The sequence below is a fragment of the Aspergillus fischeri genome, genomic scaffold (genome assembly GCF_000149645.3).
Source record: "Aspergillus fischeri NRRL 181 1099437636266 genomic scaffold, whole genome shotgun sequence".
NCBI classification, from domain to species: Eukaryota; Fungi; Ascomycota; class Eurotiomycetes; order Eurotiales; family Aspergillaceae; genus Aspergillus; species Aspergillus fischeri.
Window position 1 is genome coordinate 2,588,021 of NW_001509760.1, and position 21,578 is coordinate 2,609,598.

General features: G+C 51.2%; 8 protein-coding genes across 8 annotated transcripts; 4 read left to right on the forward strand and 4 right to left on the reverse strand.

Annotated features, from left to right (window-relative positions):
- Positions 1-22: 22 nt before the first annotated feature.
- NFIA_055830 (Zn(II)2Cys6 transcription factor) lies at positions 23-1,753 on the forward strand (the record flags this gene model as incomplete). The annotated part of the gene is made up of 1 exon (XM_001258130.1): positions 23-1,753. The coding sequence occupies one exon, from the start codon at positions 23-25 to the stop codon at positions 1,751-1,753; it is 1,731 nt and encodes a 576-aa protein (XP_001258131.1).
- Positions 1,754-2,447: 694 nt separating this feature from the next.
- Positions 2,448-4,471, forward strand: NFIA_055840 (uncharacterized protein; the record flags this gene model as incomplete). Its single annotated transcript, XM_001258131.1, has 2 exons — positions 2,448-3,629; positions 3,677-4,471. The coding sequence occupies 2 exons, from the start codon at positions 2,448-2,450 to the stop codon at positions 4,469-4,471; spliced, it is 1,977 nt and encodes a 658-aa protein (XP_001258132.1).
- A 502-nt stretch (positions 4,472-4,973) lies between these two features.
- Positions 4,974-6,196, forward strand: NFIA_055850 (F-actin-capping protein subunit alpha; the record flags this gene model as incomplete). Its single annotated transcript, XM_001258132.1, has 6 exons — positions 4,974-5,030; positions 5,244-5,351; positions 5,413-5,502; positions 5,553-5,605; positions 5,655-5,792; positions 5,848-6,196. The coding sequence occupies 6 exons, from the start codon at positions 4,974-4,976 to the stop codon at positions 6,194-6,196; spliced, it is 795 nt and encodes a 264-aa protein (XP_001258133.1).
- A 348-nt stretch (positions 6,197-6,544) lies between these two features.
- Positions 6,545-7,417, forward strand: NFIA_055860 (PEX11 domain protein; the record flags this gene model as incomplete). The annotated part of the gene is made up of 2 exons (XM_001258133.1): positions 6,545-6,740; positions 6,816-7,417. 2 exons carry the CDS (start codon positions 6,545-6,547, stop codon positions 7,415-7,417), a joined length of 798 nt encoding a protein of 265 aa, XP_001258134.1.
- Positions 7,418-7,803: 386 nt separating this feature from the next.
- NFIA_055870 (uncharacterized protein) lies at positions 7,804-8,334 on the reverse strand (the record flags this gene model as incomplete). The annotated part of the gene is made up of 1 exon (XM_001258134.1): positions 7,804-8,334. The coding sequence occupies one exon, from the start codon at positions 8,332-8,334 to the stop codon at positions 7,804-7,806; it is 531 nt and encodes a 176-aa protein (XP_001258135.1).
- A 706-nt stretch (positions 8,335-9,040) lies between these two features.
- Positions 9,041-10,072, reverse strand: NFIA_055880 (D-2-hydroxyacid dehydrogenase family protein; the record flags this gene model as incomplete). Its single annotated transcript, XM_001258135.1, has 1 exon — positions 9,041-10,072. One exon carries the CDS (start codon positions 10,070-10,072, stop codon positions 9,041-9,043), a length of 1,032 nt encoding a protein of 343 aa, XP_001258136.1.
- Positions 10,073-10,241: 169 nt separating this feature from the next.
- On the reverse strand, positions 10,242-11,616 carry NFIA_055890 (putative MFS monocarboxylate transporter; the record flags this gene model as incomplete). The annotated part of the gene is made up of 4 exons (XM_001258136.1): positions 10,242-11,027; positions 11,080-11,340; positions 11,396-11,493; positions 11,550-11,616. The coding sequence occupies 4 exons, from the start codon at positions 11,614-11,616 to the stop codon at positions 10,242-10,244; spliced, it is 1,212 nt and encodes a 403-aa protein (XP_001258137.1).
- A 582-nt stretch (positions 11,617-12,198) lies between these two features.
- Positions 12,199-13,245, reverse strand: NFIA_055900 (zinc-binding alcohol dehydrogenase family protein; the record flags this gene model as incomplete). Its single annotated transcript, XM_001258137.1, has 1 exon — positions 12,199-13,245. One exon carries the CDS (start codon positions 13,243-13,245, stop codon positions 12,199-12,201), a length of 1,047 nt encoding a protein of 348 aa, XP_001258138.1.
- Between the last annotated feature and the right edge of the window lie 8,333 nt (positions 13,246-21,578).

Here is a 21,578-nt window from a genome sequence, read left to right on the forward strand (position 1 = left end):
CATCAATCACGCCGGAATTCGGATGCCACGTAAAAAGGCTGCAGACCGTGTGGGTCCGGTCAAGACCCGAACCCGCAGCGGTTGCAAGGAGTGCCGCGCGAGTCGCGTCCGCTGCGACACGCAGAAACCCGTTTGCTCCCGGTGTCGGGACAGGGGTCTCGTATGCTCCACGGAGCTGGTGCTTAAATGGGAGTCGGAGTTTCTGAGTCGGGGCCTAGCGTTTGGTCGAGCGGGTGTTTGGAGTAAGTCCCGCCCTGCTGGAACGGAGTCTCGAGCGTCGGCGTCGTTGTCGGTTGAGGAGAATGAGTGGTGCGAGTATCCTCCTGTTGAAAGCTGGGGGTTTGTGAATAGTGGTGTTTCGACCTTTGAGAATCCGCATCAGGTGAACGTTGCCTGCGATGAGTTGAATGGTCTTGTGGTTCGTGCAAAGGACAGGGAGTTGGTGTATGGGGGTGTCGGGTCGCCTTCGTCGGTGGTTGTTGCTGACGATGGCTGGATTGCGCGAGAGGCGTCGAGCCCGCCGGCTTCGCTATCGCTGTTTCCGAATATCCCAGAGTCGAGCCCAACGCATGTGCACTTGTTTGATTATTATCTACAGCAAGTTTGTCCGCGGACGACCGCCAGTTCGAAACTTGCCTCACCTTTTGCCTCCGTCATTCTCCCATTTTGCTTATCTGCGTCACCGACTCTGTTCAAAGCTATTCAAGCGCTTGGAGCATGCCATTGGTCACGATTTGATCCGTCGTACAGCGTTGTCGGCCTTCGTTTGAAGTCGGAAGCTTTGCGAGGTCTCCGCTACAGACTCGCTACCGAGGGCTCGTTGACATGTTCGGGTGACCCTGAAGTTTTGGTCATTATGATGATGCTTTGTCTATACGAGATTGTGGATAATTGTGACCAGCGGTGGACAATACACTTGAAAGGCGCAAAGGAGTTTATTCGCGCCAGGAGACAAGAGCAAGGCGCACTTTCAAGGTCTCGGAAAGCTCGAGATCCTGTCTCTGCTTTTGCTGAGCTCTTCTTCGCTTTCCAAGATGTTATGGGCCGGACTGCTTGCGGTGAGGAGGTCCTTTTCGGGACAGACTACTGGGAAGATGGCGAGCAGAAAATCGACTTGTGGATGGGATGCAGCCCGGAACTCGTGTCTATCTTGTCTTCCATCACTGAACTTAGCCGGTCGAGACGGCAGCTTACGTCTGATTCTGCTCGGGCTGCGTTTGCCCTTCGCGCAGCATCTCTTGGGCGCAGGTTGGAGACTCTCGTACAAGAAATTGATGACGAGGAAGACGAAATGCTCAAGTCAGCTGCGGAGCTGAAACGATTGGCTGCAGTGCTCTATCTTCATTGTGCACTGTACGGCTCCTCACCATCCACCCCTTTGGTCATCGGTTACGTGAAACGGATTCTGCGGCTGGTCTCGGAATTACTCGATTCTCGATCTCTGGTGAGCATGACATGGCCAGTGTTTGTGGCTGCGGTGGAATTGGACCCAGTTCGTGACGAACTATGGTCTGATCCTACGACTAAGACTGCGGTATATGGACGGTCGCTAGTTCTACGAGCGCTGGCGGCGATGGCTGAATCAAGTGTTTCGAATGTCGCTCGCACACGAGCTGTCATTATCAAGGTCTGGCAAGCTCGAGATAGTGACATGCTGAAAGGCTCGCCTGTGGACGCAGCAAATGATCACACCAGCTGCAATGATTGGGAGTGGTATGTTGCCCCAGTCAGTACGGCCATGAGTCTGGCGTGAATTATGTCTGGATATGATGCAATGAGACATGTCGACTATTATTTTCTCTGATTTTTTAATTCTTTTTTCTACTTTTTTTTTACCTTTCTCCTTTGGCTTTCTTTCTCTGTAATCTAGGGTCATCATATGGGTATTTACAAATCAACTTTCCTGACTATTGCTCTACAATCATGTTTGCGATAAACGAATTCCAATCCCTTATATGAAGGCGATGAGATATCAGAGCTCCATGTCAATTGGCTGAAACGCCTTGCTGAACGTCTTTTGTCGCATTCGTATCACATTTAAAGTGGGTGGAAAGTGTAGGAGGTAGATGCAGCCAACAATTGCGGCCGATCCGCAAGCGGGGCACAAGTTCGCGTGATTCGCCAGCGCAGTCGAGGAACGTCAGCGCGACCAGCCGGACGACAAGAGACCCAGCGCTTATTGACAGTCATCCCAACGTCTCCTCTCTTCGAGTACTTCGAATTGTGTTCTGCTCGACCTCAAAAACTGATATTACACTGATTTTTGAGATAGCAGGACCTATCTCCATCTCGCCGCGCAGTAGTCGAGCAACGACACCACACAGGCGAACAAACACAAGACCGATTCTGTGACCATCTACTATCAGCACTTCAAGCTTCATGATGTTTCTTCGAATCTGATCATCGAGCGTGACCTCGAACCTCGACGCGCATTCAAATTTACCTCAATGTCTAATTTGACGTCGTCCACCCCTCCTTCGACTCTGTCGCACAGTCTCCCCGCTCCGCCATTTGCGAGCAGACTGAGCGAGCAGTTGTCCCAGAGCAAGGAGCAGAGTGAATCCAGTACCGACACGGATTCTACAGGAGACAGGGCGAGTCACCTCGGAACGCCACTGCGTCCTTCAAATAAATCCCGTTCGCTGTCCGATGCGCCCAAACCCGTCTCCGCCTCGCCGTCTGTCTCGGGAGACACGCGCCCCTCCAGCAAAGATGACAGCTCCATTACCTCCACTCCCGAAACCCCACGGAGGTCGTCCATGCACTACTCAAACCTGTCATTGAATTTACCTTCGAAATTAGCCGGATCAGCATCCGTACCAAATCGCGCCCCGCTCTCCCCCAAGCTCGACTCGTCGCACATCTACGGCTCCCCGGGCTCAGTACTCCCTCGACGGTCGCGAGGACTCGATTTCTCCCGAGCATGCACGAATCTACACCACTCGATCATAGCGGAGTCTTCGCCTGATTCGTCACCAACGGTCGGCGGCCGAGGTGTCACCATCCCGCAACGGCGTGGCTCGCCGGGGTCAACCTCTATGGGTCCTTTCTCGACATCCGGCCCGGCCGACCGAACCGCGATCTCGAGTTCCGTGTCCAGCGTGAATATGATGGAGTCGGATACAAGCAGTAGCGAGGAGGATGACGAGCCGATGATAGGCGATCGGGATGATATGATGATAGCCAGCACACCCCAGGCGAACAAGATGGTCGGCGGGCCCAGCCCATTTGCTGCGGGAAACGTCCCCAGTCCGGGAAACGACTGGATGGGTGGGTATTCACAGGCAGCAGCTAGCCTGTTGAGCTTTCAGCGGGCTCGATTTCGCAAAGGGCGTAGCAGACACAGCTCCAGCAGTGCCAGTGGAAATAGCTCGAAGCAGAGTCCGGGGCCTCTCTCCCCGCCGGTAATGAAAAGCATTGAGAATCCTAACTGTGGTTATTTCGGTTCGAAACAAGGTCTCGGGCCCCGTCGCGAGAGTCTCAGCCTTGGGACTCGCGACTTGCGCCTGTCGGATTTGAGTGATGAGGGGGAGAGCCGGCATGGTCACAGCTCGGCTGGAGGTTCGGCTTCTGAAAGCGGGCCTTTGGGTGTGATTCGGCGAGCTGTGACTCGGCGTGGTAGCTTACTTGTGAGTGTAGTGCTCGAGGTAATGATCAAAGCTAACCGTGTCTCCAGCCTAAAACAAAGACATTTGCGCGCATCAGAGCCGCCCTTATGGAGGAGTCTGCTCCTATTGACAGCGAAGCCAAGCGAGAGGCGGAGGTTATTCGGCAGGTCCGTGAGAGCGAACCTGATGTTCCGCACACGTCCCCAAGCCTGGACGCCTTGTCGTCCCTGACCCCTTCGGTACCAGGGGTGAGCTCGGAAGACGGATCTACGAAGCCTGGTCCGTTTACCCTGGATGAGCCTAAGTTCAGCGATGAAGCTCATCGAAACTCGGCGGGGGCGGAGTTCTGGAATACGTTCGATGAGCGCTACCGCACACCACCGCCCTCTATGCGCTCATTGGGGCCCTCAGCCATGTCTGAGGATGACATTGCCATGGATATCACGCCGTCGACCACCCTAGGGTCTAGCACAGCCGAGTTCGCTAAACCGTACGATCGACCGGGATCGAGTAGCTCAACGCCACACGCAAGCTTTCCTGCCATGACCGAGATCAATCGGAAGCGACGTCGGGAAGATGATTTTGATCCCAATCTTTTCAAACGGAGAGCCGTGTCTCCGAGCATGAGTGTCCAAAGTAGTCCTGTCATGCCGAATTCGCCCGCGGTCAAGGATACAGGGCACAACATCTGGGGTCCCCCTCCCAAGTCCAACTTAGGCTCGCTATTCCCAGAGCGACCGAACGGAGAGCATCCTGCCAGAAATACGTCGAATACCTCGCATTCTGGGCAACCTCTAAAGCGCGTTGGTCTACAGGGTATGACTGAAGCCAATGATGGTTTCATGAATATGAGCATTGAATAAATGTTCTGCCTGGGTCCGGGTTGATAATTCTCCTGACTCTTGCAACCACGAGCTGGACTCGTGTATACCATATAATCTCTAGTTGAAACTTCTTGTAGCCTCTTCAGCGTGGCGCATTTGTACTTGAAATGGCGCAAACCTCCTTTGCTCGGCGTTGAGCGGAATTTTGTACCAATACTGGCGTTAACTTAGTTCTTAGCTTGAATATGATTTTACCCCAGTCTTCTATCAATTGTAATGATATGGTTACCAGAGCATTCTCAATCATGCAGTTATAGTCTTAGATGGCTACGGTCTCTTTGCCCAGGCCACGTGCAAGATAGTCGTTATCGCGCTAGAGCTCCATCTCCGCTGACAAGCAATTGAGCTGTGCAGAGCTACCCTTGTTTACATCTTCTTGCTCTGTCCTCTCTTTGATATTTTTGAGCTCATTCCTGTTTTGAATAAGACACATTAGAACTCAATTTTAGAATCAGCTAATTCTCAAGTTGAATTTGCCGTGATGGGTTCCACAGTTGAGCTCGCATCCTCGTTCATCGAAGGTGCCCCGCCAGGCGAGGTAGGCCTCCATTCCTCCTATTGAAATCTACGTTATTGCTTTCTCATCGAGCATACAAAACTAATCATACACTTCTAGCTCTCTGATGTCGTCGCTGGTATTATCTCCCGCAATCCCCTATCCGCAGTACTTCCCCGCGATCCCCTTGGCCAGCTGCGTTCAATCCCGATCAGGTCGTCTTACTGAATCACTTCGTCCACGACAGATATCAAGGCACTTACCTCGGACGAATCGGATATTATCCCCTCTCTTGCGCCTGCGTTTGAAAGATACAATGAGAAGCAATTCACTACCGTGAAGCTGCCCGGAGCTAGTCAGGAGGTGGGTCGACGTTGCGTGCAACCTTCAAGGGGCCGTATTCTGACAAGGTGGTCGGGCTTAGGTCATCGTCAGTGAATTCAACAAGTTAGAGGGAAACCGATACTTCGATGTCGAGAGTCAGACGTCGTTCGAGGTGGATCATGTAACACAGGTAGGTGGGATGGTGAGATGAGGGGCGTGTGGAGGCTGATTGGATCAAAGCAAGCGTCCGCTGCGCAATCCTATGTTCTGGAATCGCAAAATGCGGATTTAATGTAGGTTGCCATGTTCCCTGGCGGTTCACTCGAGGTCTAACCAGTGCAGCAAATCTCTCCTCAAATCGCTCGCTAAACATGCTGCGGAACACTACCCTAACTGCTCCTACGGCGTCTACCCTACCGAGGACGACACGGCTGTCGCGGTTCTACTTGTTGCAAACCGCTACTCGCCAAACAACTTCTGGTCAGTGTGCGAACCAACACAAAAATTGCATGGGCTAATGAGGAACGCGCTGTAGGAACGGTCGCTTCCGCTCCATCTACCAAGTCCCCGTGTCCGAGTCGACCACCGTGAGCGGCAAGATCCTTGTGGATGTGCATTACTATGAGGATGGCAATGTGGCTCTCAACACGAACAAGCCCATCAACATCTCTATTCCCTCAATCTCTGCTGAGAGCATCATCTCCCGCATTGCGGCTGCGGAGCGAGACTACCAGGAGGAGCTCAACCGTGCGTTCGTGCAGATGGCCGAGGGCGCGTTCAAGAACCTGCGGAGACAATTGCCCATTACCCGGCAGAAGGTGGAATGGGAGAAGGTTGGAGGGTACCGGCTGGGACAGGATATTTCTGGTGGAAAGGGGCGGTAAACTGTCCGTGAAATGTACAGATGCTGGAGGACTGCGATTGTCTGACCAACAATGTGTAGATGATCATTTACATAGTTATTCTGAAGCGCGAATCCGACTTTGCTAGAATGCGTACTCTTGTTCTTCTACCATTCTCATATTGGCTTCAGTTATCTAGTTGAGACTGTGGACTGTAGCGCCAAGTCGGCATTTAGGGGTGAGAGATCCCGATGCTCCATGAAGACAATTGTCGGTCTGAGATGGACCGATAAGCTCAAGAAGCCAAATCTTACACTTCAACATAGAGTTGTAAACATTCCCCTCCCTCTTAATCAGTTGAATCCCACCTCGCCGTCCAACAACATCACAATGACAGTGAAAGCCCCTCATCCCCCTTCAGCAACACCCTCCGCAATCAAACAATTCTCCAACTTCACCCGCACAGGAGCAGGCCTCGAGAAAACCCTCCGACTCATCCAGGCCCTCGCAACCATCATCATCGAAACCAGCATTGACAATGAAACAGTAAGGACCTGGTCAACCGCCAAGTCGCAATTAGCGCTGAGTTAGTCCCTGTGTCTCCATGACCGCCAATGTACCATCTATAAGTACTTATGCGTCTGTCTCCCTCTAACTCTAGCCCGCCGCTTCTTCCGCTTCTTTAACTTTCTCGATTGTTTTGAGCGGGTGTTTGCGCTGCTAGGCAGTAGCAGTGGCAGTAGCAGTTCTGCAGCTGAGGGGTTTCCCACAACGCTGATTGAGCTCGGCCGGTGGACGTGCTTAGGGCTGTATTTTGTGTTGGAGGATTGTACTATTGTGAGTTTTCTCCGTCTTACTCGTTTGCTGCGAGCTGGGCTGATGAGTCGACAGCTCCATGCGATGAACGTCTACCCCGTGTACTGGAATAAGCCTGTTATCGTTGAGGCCTACAAATTCTGGTTCTACGCATTGGCGTTGTCGATTGTTGGGGCCTTGTGGGGGCTAGTGTTTGCTTCTGGTTCTACTTCTGCTTCTGCGGGTAAGGCGCAGCGGGATGAGAAGAAGGGCGGGAGTAGCAAGGAGAGGAAAGCTGGGGTCTCTGGACCTCTAATTAAGCGGATTGTGGTTGATGGGTGTGATTTGCTGATTCCTGGGGCATTTTTGGGATGGATTCAGGTGAGTGAGGTGGTGGTGGGCATGGCGATGGTAGTGAGTACTCTGGTTGCGGGGAGAGATATTTGGATTAAGGCTCAGCAAGCATGATGGAGTCTGATATGATATGTATATTTGGATATTGTCTGGTATACAGAGATCTCTATCCCTGGCGCTAATTATATAGTGTTTCCTCTGCGTCGCAACCCAGCTTGTGAGGGGTACGGGGTGCGTTTTGGGGAGGGCGAGTATGAGGAGTACTCCAGGGTGAGGAATGAATCGAGGGGATTGGATGGGAGAGTCGAGGAGCTGGATCAGTCTGAGGCGTCTGTCGAAGAAGCCATTCGATCACTGAAGGATCGGATCGACGAGCTGCATGAGAAGATGAACGAATCAAAAGCAAGCCGTATCATAGACCTGTGCAGTACTTTGTACACCAATATCCCATGTATATACCCCCGAGTCTATCAAGTCTACTCAATTTTAACAAAACACCATCACAGCTGCCCGTCCCTCTCCCTCAACATCTCCTCGATATGCGGATTCAACCAGTACCCCTCCAGCTCCTCTCTCCCCATCGTCTTCGCCCCAGAGATCCACCCCTTACACTTGGTACTCCCGCAGTTACAGTTGAACGCCTGATCCATCTCCCACTCCGAACTGGGATAGAAGAACGTCAACGCATCCCCGACCTTCAGCGGCCGGTCGTCCACAACCCGCACCTCCATCTTATCCATATCAAAGTTCAAACTCGGGTCGCATGAGTGGTTGCAAAACACCAGGTCCGAGTTCAGCTCGATGTGGCTGTCCCGGCCCGTCTGGACGGATGTGTAGGCCTTCTTCGAGGGCGTGGCGGTGGTGATTTTGGCAAGTACGGCGCCTGCTGGGAGCGAGACGAGCGAGGAGGCGCTGCTGCCGAAGGCTTTTGGGGAGCGGTTGACTTGAATCAAGCTGGGATGGGTTGGTTGTGGGGTAGTTGTTGTTGTACAGGTTGTGGGGGTCGCTTCTTGGACGGCAATGGGGGCCATTGTGGTTGATATAGTGGTTCAATTGGATTAATTCTTTGAGAAATTGCAAGATAGAACCTTAAAAATGCCAATTGAGGAGGTAGATAGAGTCAATTTTGTATGTATGGAAATATACAGAAATAATCCTGAACTGGGAATGAAGTACCCCGCCTACTTATACGAAGAGATGAATGTGAATGTGGGGTGATCCGATTCCTGCCGGTGTTCCTGTTGATGATGGCATGGTTTGCATCATTTGTTTACTTGCTTCATGATAGGCACTAGCTAAGTTCAAAGCAGGCCTATGTCTCTACGGGATCCCTTCTACCGAGGAATGCTGTGCAGCGGAAATATGGAACGGGGTTCTGTGGGTCCGGACCGACTGAGCAGTTTGCGGCGCCGCGGCGGTCATGTTGCCGAGGTATAATCAATTGTTTACATCGACCAAGCACAATTGCCAACCGTCTGAGGAATGGCACTACGGAGTATATTAGGCAACATTAAGGTTCTGCATAGCCTGATAGTCTGATTGGCATCTGAAAGGACGAATTGGTCGTGCCGGTGAGCATCCACGTGCAAGTCAACTCTAGCAGGTTTCAGATTGAACTTTCATACCGGGTGATTTACTCCATCAGGATAGGGAATCAGTAATTACGGAGTATGGACATCCCACATGTCATGCACGCCAGCGATGCATCGTGTCACTACGTACATCATATGCATATGATCAATTCAACCTGACTTGCAGCTCCTTGCCATCCAGCCACCGCTCCAAGTTCTCAGCCGCCTCCTTATACCACCCGTTGATCAGCTCCTCCTCCCCATACCCCATATGCGGCGTCAACAGCACCTCACTGCGCCCATCAACCCCCCAATCCGTCGTCCGCCAAGGACTATCAACAGGTAGAGGCTCCGGATCAAACACGTCGAGCGCCGCGCCCCGGATCCGACCCGCGTTCAGCGTCTCCAGCAGCGCCCGCTCATCAATCAGCGGACCCCGCGATGTATTGACGATCATGGCGTCCGGCCGCAGCGCAGCCAGGTCCTCCGCCCCGACGATGCCCCGACTCCGCTCAGACAGCACATAATGCACGCTGAGCACGTCCGCCCGCCGTAGGAATTCCCCCTTCTCCGGCACCGCCTCGAAGCTCCCCGCCGGTAGCCCCTGCGCGGTCGCCTGCTCGTCTGCCTTCTCCTGCGTCAGATTCGCAGACCATGCGATAACCCTCATACCGAACGCGAGGACCGCGATCCGCCCCACCTGCGCGCCCAGCTTGCCGAGTCCCAGCAGCGCGAGCGTCTTGCCGGATAGATTGACACCGAGCGAACCCTGCCATTTTCCTGCCTTGACGGCTGCGTCGTCGCGCGCGACGTGCCGCGCCAGAGCGAGGATCAGCGCCCAGGTGTGTTGGACAGTAGAGTTGACGCCTGGGGGGCGGCCGACGGTCCCGGCAACGGGGATCCCGCGCGCGGTGAGGGCGGGGAGGTCGAGGGATAAATTGCGGTTACCGGTTGTTAGGAGGAGTTTCAGGTTGGGGAGGGCGGCGATTGTGGCTGCGTTGAAGGGAGTCCGTTCGCGCATAGCAAGAATGGCGTCAAATGGCCGCAGGCGGGCGATCAGCTGCTGCTGTTGCGCGGGAACGCGCGGGTCGAGGGTGTCGGGGAAGTAGGAGATGTCCACGCGGAAGGTGAGGTGGGCGAAGTGCTTGCGGGAGAGGTTTTGGTAGTCATCGAGGATGGCGAATTTAATTCTGGACATTTTGCAGATGTGTTGATCAATGTCTTGGTCATTTGGTGCTTGACGAAGTTGATTGAGACGTTGAAGATATGTCTGTGGTCATGGCTAAGAGTATAGCCGTGAGTCATGCAACCCCGCAGCTCTTCCGATCTCGGGAACATGATGTTGACTTGGTGATAGTTTAAAAAGTTTACAGCCATTTCAACGGCCTTGCCAACACACTCAACCCCCCAAAGAGGGCTGTCACGCCTGTAAACACGATCAGCCCTCCATATCCGCTGCCGTACCCGTACCCCGCCCTCCACTTCTCCCCCGCCATCAAGGCCTCACTTAACGGCCCACTAACCACATTCCCGATCCCCCGTCCCGAACACAAGAACCCAAACACAATGCCCGGATCCGCATAGGCATTTTTCCTCCGCACTTCTCCCAGGATAGCAGGCCATGTCGACGTGAATGAGCCCGCAAATACGCCATAGGCCACGCAGAAAATGAACAATGGCGCCAGACTGACCGCGAACCCCCACAGCAGGAACGTCGCCAACACGGTTCCAACAGTTGAGATGAGTATACAAGTTGTCGCATGGCAGCGGTCAACCAATGAGCCCATGATAATACACCCAAAGACCGAAGCAAGGTTCAATAGGATGACGGTCAGCGATGCGGTGAGGTTATTCGCACCCAGTGAGCGCGCATACGTCGGAAGGTAGATCGTGGGAAGGAAATACCCCAGCGCCTCGATAATATTCCCCGCCTGATAGATCAAAAACGTCCGGTCAAGGACGAAAGAGAGGTTGAACGTGCGCATGCTGGACGACGCCGAAATAGGCACGCGCGGTTTCACAAAATAGAGCAGAGGCGCCGCAAGCACGAAGAGGATCACGGCCCAGGCGCGCAGGGCGACGCGGTATCCGTACGTATTCAGAAGCCATTGTAGTACAACTGGAAGCACGACACCGGCGAGACCTGTTCCTGCCTTCCTTTTTTTTTACTATGGTAGTATAAGCTGCGGAGAGTGGGATACTTACCCACATAATCCCAAACGCAAGCCCCTTCCGTCTCGCAAACCACTCATCCATGAAGATGATGGTCGGCGTGTAAGCGACACTCGCGCCAAGCCCGTAGAAAACACCCTGGGAGATGATCAACTCCGTTGTGGTCGTGGAGAACGAGCTGAGCGCCAGGGCCAGGGACATGGTCACAAAACCCGCTGGTGCGGCCCAGATGCGTAACCGCGGGAAAGCAAGGAGAATGCCAAAGTTAACGGGGGCAAGGAGATAGTTGACGCCCTAAAGCAGTGATCAGCAGCTGGTCTTTTGTTGTACGTTGGTGAGGATTACTTACCATTGTGCATGTTCCGATGATGGCGATATTGCTGGACCCTTGGAAGGGCTCATGGGTGCTGTAGTAGTCCTGGAAGATACCAAAGGCGAAGGAGAAGCCTGGACATGAATTAGGTCTGCTAGAACTGATGGACTGTGTAGGTGTAGGAGCTTACCCCATATAAGGGCCTCTATCATGAAACATGCCGCTAGGAAAAGCCAGGCGTCTTTCCCGCCGTCCATCGGAGGGAGCTGTTGATTTTGTTCGTGGTCATGATCCTGAATAGAGTTTAAAGATTGTTCTTCTGAGCGTAGACGTAGTTGAATGTCTGATTCCATTTTGCCTCTTTGTTGTCGATATGTTGAAAGAATAAAGGTCCAAGTTGACTGTATTGAGTCAGATAAATGTTCGGCTTGTTGAACCGAAGGGCGTGGGTGGGTCGGGTCGATCACCACTTCACTCTCACTTCTCGCTTCTCACTTCGGTAACTGATTCCGATGAAGAGGCCTCTTCCTGACTATTTATTACCAGACGGAAGATGGATCCCATAGTTTGATGGTATCGGCATCACAACAGACATATCTTCAAGTTAGCTTCAGACTTGGTGAAAAGAAAGTGATGTATATAAACATATGTGCCGACTACTTGCATCACGGTACCCATAGTGATGATTCCGGTGCTTGGAGATGGGAAGCGAGAAGCAAAGGACTAAAGCCAATAGAAGATGTTCTCAGGAAGTACTTTCTTCTCGGTGCTACCTAGCGGCAGAGATTATGTAAAATTGTGTGCTTCATTATATTAGACACAAATACACTAGGTGCGATTCATGGCGTCTCAGCAACATTGTACACCAACTTTTCTCCGCTGACCTTGCCCTCTCTCATGAGCTGCAGGCCATTCAGAACACCCTTCAGCCCATCCGGACACACCTTGGGCCGGTGCGGCTTGACCTTGCCCCCTGCCAGCAACTTCTCAGTGACAGACCAGAACTTGCTCGCAAATTCGAAATCTTCCGGCTTCGCAGGGAATTCCTTGTCGCCAAACGTGAACCTTTCACCTACGGCAGTGTAGCCCAGCGTCCAGCGATCGTTGACATTCTCGCGCTTAATGGGGACAACCAGAAGAGCAGTGTACTCTCCTCCCTCGGTGCTCAGCGCCTCGTCGCAGAACTTGGCGCTCGACTCCAGCGAGATCGTGTCCAGCACATACTTGAGCTTGTTGTCGGTGGCCTTGCGGATCTCTGCCGCGGCGTTGGGGTCGTTGTAGTCATACACCGCATCGGCGCCCAGACTCTTGACGAGCTCAAAGTTGCGCGGCGAGCACGTTGTCAGCACCCGGTAGCCCGACAGCTTGGCGAACTGGATAGCCAGGGTACCCGTGGCGGTGGAACCGCCATAGATCAAGAGAGGCTGAGCGTCCTTGATCGGTTCTGTTGGCCAATTGAGTTTAAGAGACTGATAGAGCGATTGGCCGACGGTGGTGATACCGACACCCAGCGTGGCGGCTTCCTGGAAGCTCAGATTATCGGGGATGTGGATTTGCAGGTCGCCCTTGGCGACGATGTACTCGGCAAACGTGCCGTCCTCGGGCTGCACGGCGTTGGAGCCGTGAGCGAACCCGCAGACTCTGTCGCCCTTCTTGAAGGGCTTCTTGACGTCCTTGCCCACTTCCTCGACGATACCGGCGTAGTCGCAGCCGACTAGCACGCCAGGAGGAGCCAGATAATCGATGTGCTTCCAGTCTGTGGGGTTCAGGGCCACGCTGACGGTCTTAATGAGGATGTAATCATCGCGCAGCTTGGGGATGGGGCGGTCGGTGACCAAGTTCGCCTGCTTGGGGCTGGTGATGACGACTGCTTTCTGGGTGGACATTTTGAATCTGCTATGGATTTTGGCGTACTAATTCTTTGGAAGTCGCCCAGGATGGAAGGATTTATAATGATATGCCGCCAGGTGACGCTTACCAATCCTTAAGAATTGAGGGTAGAAGCCGGTGGGCCCAATTACGTATTGCATCATGACGATCAATCACCGATCCAGTGTCCGAAACTTTCAAGGAGCTTAGTGTAACAATGCAAATGCCAATGAGACATACATTCTAGGCTTTTCCATCAAGTGATTGCTAATCAGCTTCAGGATGGATACCTCGGCATCGCCGGATCGCTGGAGTTAAGAAGCGGGATTAGTGAACAAGCTCTTGATCTAACCAGGAACAGCCTAGCCCCCGCCTAGCTATCTTTGCCATGCACGGGGTGCCTTCCTTTTTGGGTCGTGGAGCATTTATACCACGCGAGAACGTTCTAGTCTATATTCTGCATCCGATGGAGGTTCTCTAAGCTTGTTTGACGCCTTTTTGCCCTATTGTTCGAGTTCATTTGACATTATCCTCTTCTGCTGAGACTCTCAGCCGGCTCATCACTGGGTATATGTACATGTATTCCCCGCAAGATTTGCGATATGGAACCTGGCTAGTCGCCAACATGACTTACTTCATGGGTTAAGGTATCTGCAGAATATTCTTTGTTCGATTCGTCCTAAAATTGTCAGCCAAAGCAATATCATCGACATGATCGGCTGGCTGAGAACGTACATTTTGAGTTCTTATGCTATTGAATCCAATGCTCCACGAAATCCTCGATATACCCACAAAACGAATTTGAGAGTCCTGGTTTTAACAGATGCACCTCCTCACTAATCCTCTCACTTTGAAAGTGGTCATGCATTGCAAACTTATGCTGAGAAGACCTCCGTGAAGTCCACAACCGCTCAGCCCAGTTCAGTCTTGTCGCTTAGCTTTAGTTCCTTGGGATACATCATCGCAATGAATGGAACTTGCAAACCACCAAGGGACCAGATGGGAAGTATTTGTTCTGGAAACCACGTCTCGATATTGATCGTCTTGCGACTAGGGCGAATCCAAGGAAGGATGATGGGTTTAACCTCTCCATTGGAATGGTTGATCCACCAGCTCGCGTCTGGGCCCCGTTGTCTCCGTAATAACTTTTGTTCGTAGGCTAGTGAAATCAACATACGCGCAAAGGACCGCGGGCGTTGCGTTTGAGGGCTCCTCACTCTTTCCGGTGGTTCGTACCAAGACGATGAAGGGATGATTGCCTTCATTGTCATGGAAGACCAAAGAAAATTATGAATGGCAAGAGCGTATCAGTATAGATATGTAAATCTGGCAAGACTACCTCTCTCTCTCCGTAACTTACTGGTTATCAAATGCGGGGACGCGGTGGGATGATTCTTTTAACCATCCCACTAGCTCGCGCCTCCTGTATTATGATGGCCTTTGTAATCAGATGAGGATTGACAGGGGTCTTATCAAGCAGGTCCAAGGTGAGAGCATACCCCACAGCAGCAAGGCCGTGAGCGCTGTCAGAAATCGCGGTGATCCTTGGCCCCAGGCATGTCGATGGAAGTTAGAGAGTCAGCCTTGCGAAGGAATCAACCGTTGTAGTTGGAAACCACGGCCGAGTTCTGGCTAACACTGTCGTTAGGTATTGCGCGGTGGAAGGTTGGGAGGTATAGAACACTCCACTACCATATCACAAAGTTGGTTGACCGTCCTTTGGCGCGCATCCTTCTTTTAACCTCCACAATTGAAAGCGTGGTCAGCGTCTCAGCGGATCGCAAATTCCATTAGTGAAGGTCTCATAACTTAAAAATTGAGTGAATAAGATTTCGTGAGTGATCGATGAGGAAGTCATTATCCCCCAAAGGCCTAATGTTTCCAGGGGCAAGTGTTGAGTTGAATCATAACACCCATTTTTCGAGTATCGGAGTGAAATAGGTCTATTGAGGATCCATTCAATTGGCATACCGGTTATTAGTCATGTCAGACATTGCAGCAAGATAATAGGCGCGTAGTTATTGGTGCCTTCGTCTTCCGCATCAGGAGCATTACATGCGATACCGAGCCCCCTAGCAACAAAAGTAAGAGGAAACAGATGGAACGACGAGGACTGTCGTATTCAGTGGTAGTCGTTGGCGATGGAGGGCATCGTCAGACAAGCGAGTCATGTCCACGTCTAGAGTCATATTCCGTGTTTTCGGAATACAGCTCGTGTTGCTATTGATGCCAAGGGCTTCCCAATCTGCGGTGCTCCAGAGTGAAGGACTGGGGAAGGGAAACGGCATATAGCCCCGAAAATTTCCAATAGAATTGAAGATGAGGGTCGCGGAGAGATGAAGATGGAACTTGGCCCCTAGCTAACGGACAGCGCGCGATTGATTAGAGGCCGCATTGCGGAGGGTATGCGCTCGTCGAGTATCACCGTATTGAAGTAGCCCTTGAGCTCGTGTGGGAACTTGTCCGGAATTGATAGAATTGGCTCTGGAGCTGGCAGGTTCTCTTGGTCAGCCAAGCTTTGACTGGTGAGGGGCCAGTAAAGGGAGTCGTAGAGCTTCGGTGAATAAAGTTGATAGGGTGTGATTCAGGTACTCGAGGTAGCAGACATTGGGTTGGCCGTAGCGGGTATAAGGAGGAAGTGATTCAGAGAGACGGCAAAGGTACGCGATATTCAAAGGACATACCGCGCAAATCAATGAATCTTCCGCCAGCACGTTTCTCGATAGGCGGAGGAATCTCATACAGCAGCTACTTTGATATGCCTCGTGATGAAGAAGGTTTCATACCCATAGCTCCTTGTTCCTGAAGAGATTTGAGGCTGCAGCATCGACTGAGAACGAACAAGTCAACACCATCCATTTATGCCCGGTTTCGTGGAGTCCTCGAGCACGGCGTAGCCGGTTTACTTGCTCGGAAAAAGAAGAGAAGAGGTAGGCAGAACTACTGCTGTTCGCATAAGGATAATGAGTGACAACGCTCGCGTTAATCAGAACAGAAGACTGTTGTAAATTTTGACGTCAGATACAGACCTATCGAAGCATATAGACGAATTACCTGGCTGGTGTGCTCAAACGAGCGCGATAAAAATGTTCGCAAACCGTGTAAGCCCGCTATCAGCTAGCAAAGCGATATGTTTGCCATTTGGGCATTTTCGTTCTCAGGCACCATGCCTCGACTCTGGACTTTGGACGCTCAACAGTGACTGGGGAGTCTAAGGCTGTGAGAAGGGCAGAGCCCTTCAACCAATTTCATCGAAGGCATGGACGAGTTGCACAGCGGCATACAACATCCCATTCGTATCGGTCCACTCATCATCGATGTTGAATTTGCAGGCGACTTCCTCCAAACGGACTTGTTCAGTGTCGGAAGTAACTCGCATTGTGGATGGACTGATTAATTATTGAAGAAGTGCCGTTCCACTTCTACCGAAGACCTGTTCGTCAACGTGTCATGCGGTTGCTTTTATGTCAAATTTGACATGAGGAGACCTTGCAGGGAAGTCATCACGAAATCGCCTCAAGGGGAGGGCCTTATAAGAAGCCTTGCCGGCCCCAAACCATGGGTTTCCTCTACTCCGTTGCAATGGTCGAATGGTTCAAAATAAAGACGTGTCAGCCCCAAATACTTTTGGCCAGAACAAACTCGGAGTTTTGTCCGGGGACAGGCTAAGGGGCCACTATTTGCTGCTGAGTTTCAGTCAGGTCGTCGACGTATAGCGGCGAGCAAGTGTACCACGAAGTTGCGGGGAACAATGTCCAGCTGCACTCTTCGGTCCCTCGATTGAAAGATAATTTACTCCTAGAAGAACTTTAAATTGTGATCTCTTATGTTAGAAATAGGGACAAAGTTAAACAAGTATCTTGAAGGGTTCGGCTTACCTATAACGATACGATTGTCTTGTACATGCCGAACAAAACAAGATCCTCCCCTTCAGGGGCCCTCAGCAATTGCCTCCCCATTCCTCAGGATAGCCGAATTGGATATCTTGATTTCCCTCTAAGCCCATTGGGAATGAGCTATTCAGCTCGCGAAGAGGAGCAGCAGCATCCTTCACCTGTCGATTTGCCGACGTAAAGAACTGGCCGACGCCTCGCAAACGCCTCCAAACAAAGACTATTGAGCTGAGTTAATTAGCTCATCCTGATTGTTGAAATGTAAGGATGTATCTCACAGTAGTAGAGAACGAGAAGATTGGCCAATTTCACTGGGCTCGGGACTGCGCCTGACCAGACTGAGGAGGGGCTTTATATTTCCGACATCCGTTGACATTTCCGTATGCGCTGATTGAATAATTATTGAGCGAGGCCGTACACAAAAAGCCCAAGCCGTCACAAGCGCGACATAGCCGCCTCGATATGAGCATCAATGGATACCCGATGCCCCTCGAGCTCTCTGACAGCTCCATATTTTCTGCAATCTGTACGATTAACAGTCATTGAGCAGGTCGGACAACAGTCTGGGCAGCAACAGAAATGACTCACGTGGATTAGGCCATGGTTTGACCGCAACAATAACTGTAATGTGAAAGTTGGCGTGGGGAGCATCTAGCCTGCCATCAGCCTGCTTTATAAAAATGCAGTCTTGACCTATTGATAGGTCAGCAAAGCACAATCCCCACGAACGGCACAATCTATTCTTCACTTCAGCATTCGTTGCTTCTCTGAGCTCAGGGTAAAATCCTTCCATTTTGAGGAAGCGCAACAACGATGGCTAATGCATAGAAGGTCTGGTGGCTTGGAGAGGGCATCTATCCGAGGATGTCGAGGGCCGGGGGTTCTGGCTTGCCAACGAGGAGTTTCGGATATCCTGATAAATGTCTTATATCAGCAGATTTGTCAGTTTAGAACAACATATCAGCATGTGAGAACTTGCCTATATGTTCTTCCCGATATGCTGAGGCCAGATTGGAATTCCCGGAGCGTACACAAATCGGACCAGGCACCTTCGTTTGACTGGCCGGTTCACGTAACATCCACATGACCGAAGGTTCTTCGCTCCTGATAGAGGATGGCCAGGACCAGTGACTTGATGAAAGTGCAAGGCTTGATGGAAGAGAGTAACTGATTGACATATCATTCGCCAAAGGCAAAGAGGAAGGTGATCAACCCCACCATCTCTCCGGAAGTTTGCCCTTTGGCTTCGGTACTTCCTAGATACAAACCCCGTGCCTGGAAAGCGTCGGACTTGCTGTAGCCTCCAAATTCTGAAGGCCATGATTCGTATATCAACCAATCCAATTGGACCATTGAAACTGCAAAGGTCTGACCGCGTCTATCGCCCCAGGCGTGATTCCGGGCCTAGCGAGGTCGTGGTGGAGAAGCATGCCCGCAAGCAATATAGTATGATTAGTATCTTCGTACTCCGATGTATGCGCCACTGCAACTTACCAGAAATGGAATTGCTCTGTGGACGGAAATTCTAGGTAACTGAATCTAGATCGTCTGAAACTAGTTCATGTAAGTCATCTGACTAGTAACAAAAGTACTCTCCTGGTATCTCGCAAGACCCTCGCCATCGCTTCCTCGTAACCCTGGTGTAATCGCCAAGGTAGACCGAAGAAAACGGACCAGTGCATGTAATAGCTGAAAAGACGCCGCATGTCTTGATCTGTCGGTGCATGGAAATAGTACCGTGCATTCCGGTCGTTTGAAGTAAGGTATACGGTGTACTACCTTAGACTCAAGGTCATCAGGTATTGGATCCTCTCGGGCAGGTTTGCCATGAATCGCTGACCAAACTTACTAAGTCAGTTGCTGTACTTTAGCAGATTGCATTTCTGTTTCGGATAAGATAACTGCATTGAAGAGGTCTGTACAGAATCACCATTGGTTTAATAGTTGTGGTTAGGCATATTATCATACATTTCAATGAAAGTAACAAATTCTAGGCACTTTGTCTGATAATATCCCACTCCTTATGGACGGCTTTTCGAATCAAACGGCTCATGGGGTGTTGATCGTCTGGGTAATGTAGAAGCCTCCGTTAGGTCCGTTCATCGTCGTCTCAGGTTGTGGTGGATGCACATTGGACAATGTGATGCTTGAGCAACGCGGCAGCAGTTGTTGTGTCTCGTGTTAAACACAGTGGTATCCCTTGAGTTTCTTGAACTCACTGGCGCTCACCACGTCATGCATCTTGCATATTTTTAATGTCACTTGAATCGCAGAGTGTGCAGATCTGGTATGGTTTTCCGTGTTCGATTGTATCGAATGCAAGTCATGAACGTCCTGTATCCCGAGAACCCGTCGATACTTCTGTTTTGCTGGTAGTTGGGTGTTGTACTCCCGAGAAGACAATAACTCGACGCTTAAGCGTATTTTCATTTGATAGCGAATGGACGACTTCCCTTGCTTGTGGTGAGGTAGACACTACCTGCTTCGATTCATTGTGATGGACGTTGGGCTAGATAGTTTCGAACTTCGCGGACTTGTGTAATTGAAAAAGCGGTGCTGGCGATCCAATGTCGCGGATGTCCTTAAGCGAGGGCTACTGACAGGTAGATTTTGTCAGGCTGATTCGGCTGCCTTTGAAGATTCAACTCTCGCACGGTGGCTGTAATGAAGCTCCAAGGAATAATGTTCGAGGGAGGGTTCTTCCTGGATGCAGATAATTCTGGGAGCCCAAAGGCTTTTGGTGTGGACCAGGTGACGCCAGGCTGTCGTTCATGAGTGGGTATGTACTCTGATGAAGAGCTCATTCGTGGTGCATTGAAGTCTTCCACAAGTATGCATCCTGTCCTGAAAGGGAACGACAATGGACCTTCGGTATTGTTGCACAGTATGACAGCGATATTAACATGCTGGCGATGCCGAGGTTCGGCTACCTTGCATATCACACCTGGCCAATTTCAACCAGTCATCGATGGGAGTCCAACAGCTTCTTGCTCTTAACCCGGGGAATCCGCCACATCGACATAATGAGCATCCTGTCGCGACAAACATGTTGTCAGCGATAGGCACCATAAACGGAATTTGAGAAACGTGCCCTTCTGCAGAGCACATGGCGACTGTTATATTGCGCATGGAGTATGAACGCTCACATACCTTGTATGCGGTCGATGAAAAAGGCTGGTTATACCAGACAGCCCAGTTATCCATCGACTCCCCTGCTTTGGTTTTGCGTCCAGTGCCTTTCTCATACGCCGAGCTAGCTGAGAAGCAGACACCCCGGGATATTGCTCTCCCTGAGCGGCTTGAAGTTCTCAAACAGTTGTCTCGAACGACTGATATGGGGCTCTCATCCCGGACGGTGGGATGTTGAGATGGTCCTTGATAAGCAGGGCCACTGTCCTTGATAATAGACAGTTGGTTGGAGCCAACTGCCTCTTTTCCGCGGGAATCGGTGCGAGACCGAACCCCGGCGACCTTCTTTCCTTTGCTGACAGACTTGGCGGCCATCATCAAAGTAAAAAAGGGGAAAGAAATAAGAAGAAAAGGGGTAAAAAAGAACAAGATAGGAAAAAAAAGGGGGCTTACCTGGTGTCTACAGGGTTTGGCGTCTTGGATTGATGAGTTTTATAGCTTCGTTTCCTGAACCATCGGCCCCTAGCAAGTAAGCTGCCCAATTCTCCTATCAAAAGGAGGAGATCTTGAGACAGGGAGCTGTAGAGTCCAGAAATCTGACATCCGAAGGACAAACAAAGATGTCCTTCATGAGGAAAGGCCCAACCAAAATAGATGGGCAAGGTTGTATTGCCAGGAAGCGACAATGGACTGGACGGTCCATTCTCATTTTCAACATCTGTGTGCTTGAAATTTTCCTGGGGACCGCCGAGAGGAGGTACATGTTCACACCTGGAAACAACAGCCGCATGCATGCGAGCTTCTCAATGACTGACAATATGTTGCAATGCCCATAGATTTGAGCATTGGGGACAGTGATGGAGGGTAATGTCCGCATGCCAGGTCAGACAGCCGCAAATAAAGAGGACATAAGAAACACGCGTTGGACTTGGGCTGTTGCTGTGCAACACCAAGCTGGGCCTCGCTGGTTGATACGTTAGCCGGACAGATGTCTTCAGGGCTCTTCTTTTACTTATTCTGACACACCCGACATAATCATTAGCTTGATCACACTCAGGGATGATGGGCAATTTGTCTAGGCTGTCATTGGAACAAGTCCCTGAAGAGAGCGCTTGTAGGCTTCTCGGTCAAAGAACCAACTTGAGATGTCCCTTTTCGAGAAGTCAAGTAGATGCATGGAGAGTATGCAAAGAAGCAGAGAGGAAACGGTATACATACTTCGACTATTCTGCACTAGAGACTATTTTATAATTGAAGCTATTCACGGACAAGAATCTAGAGGAGGCTGACCGTGAATGAGATAGGCGTGAGTGACGTAAATGTCATAG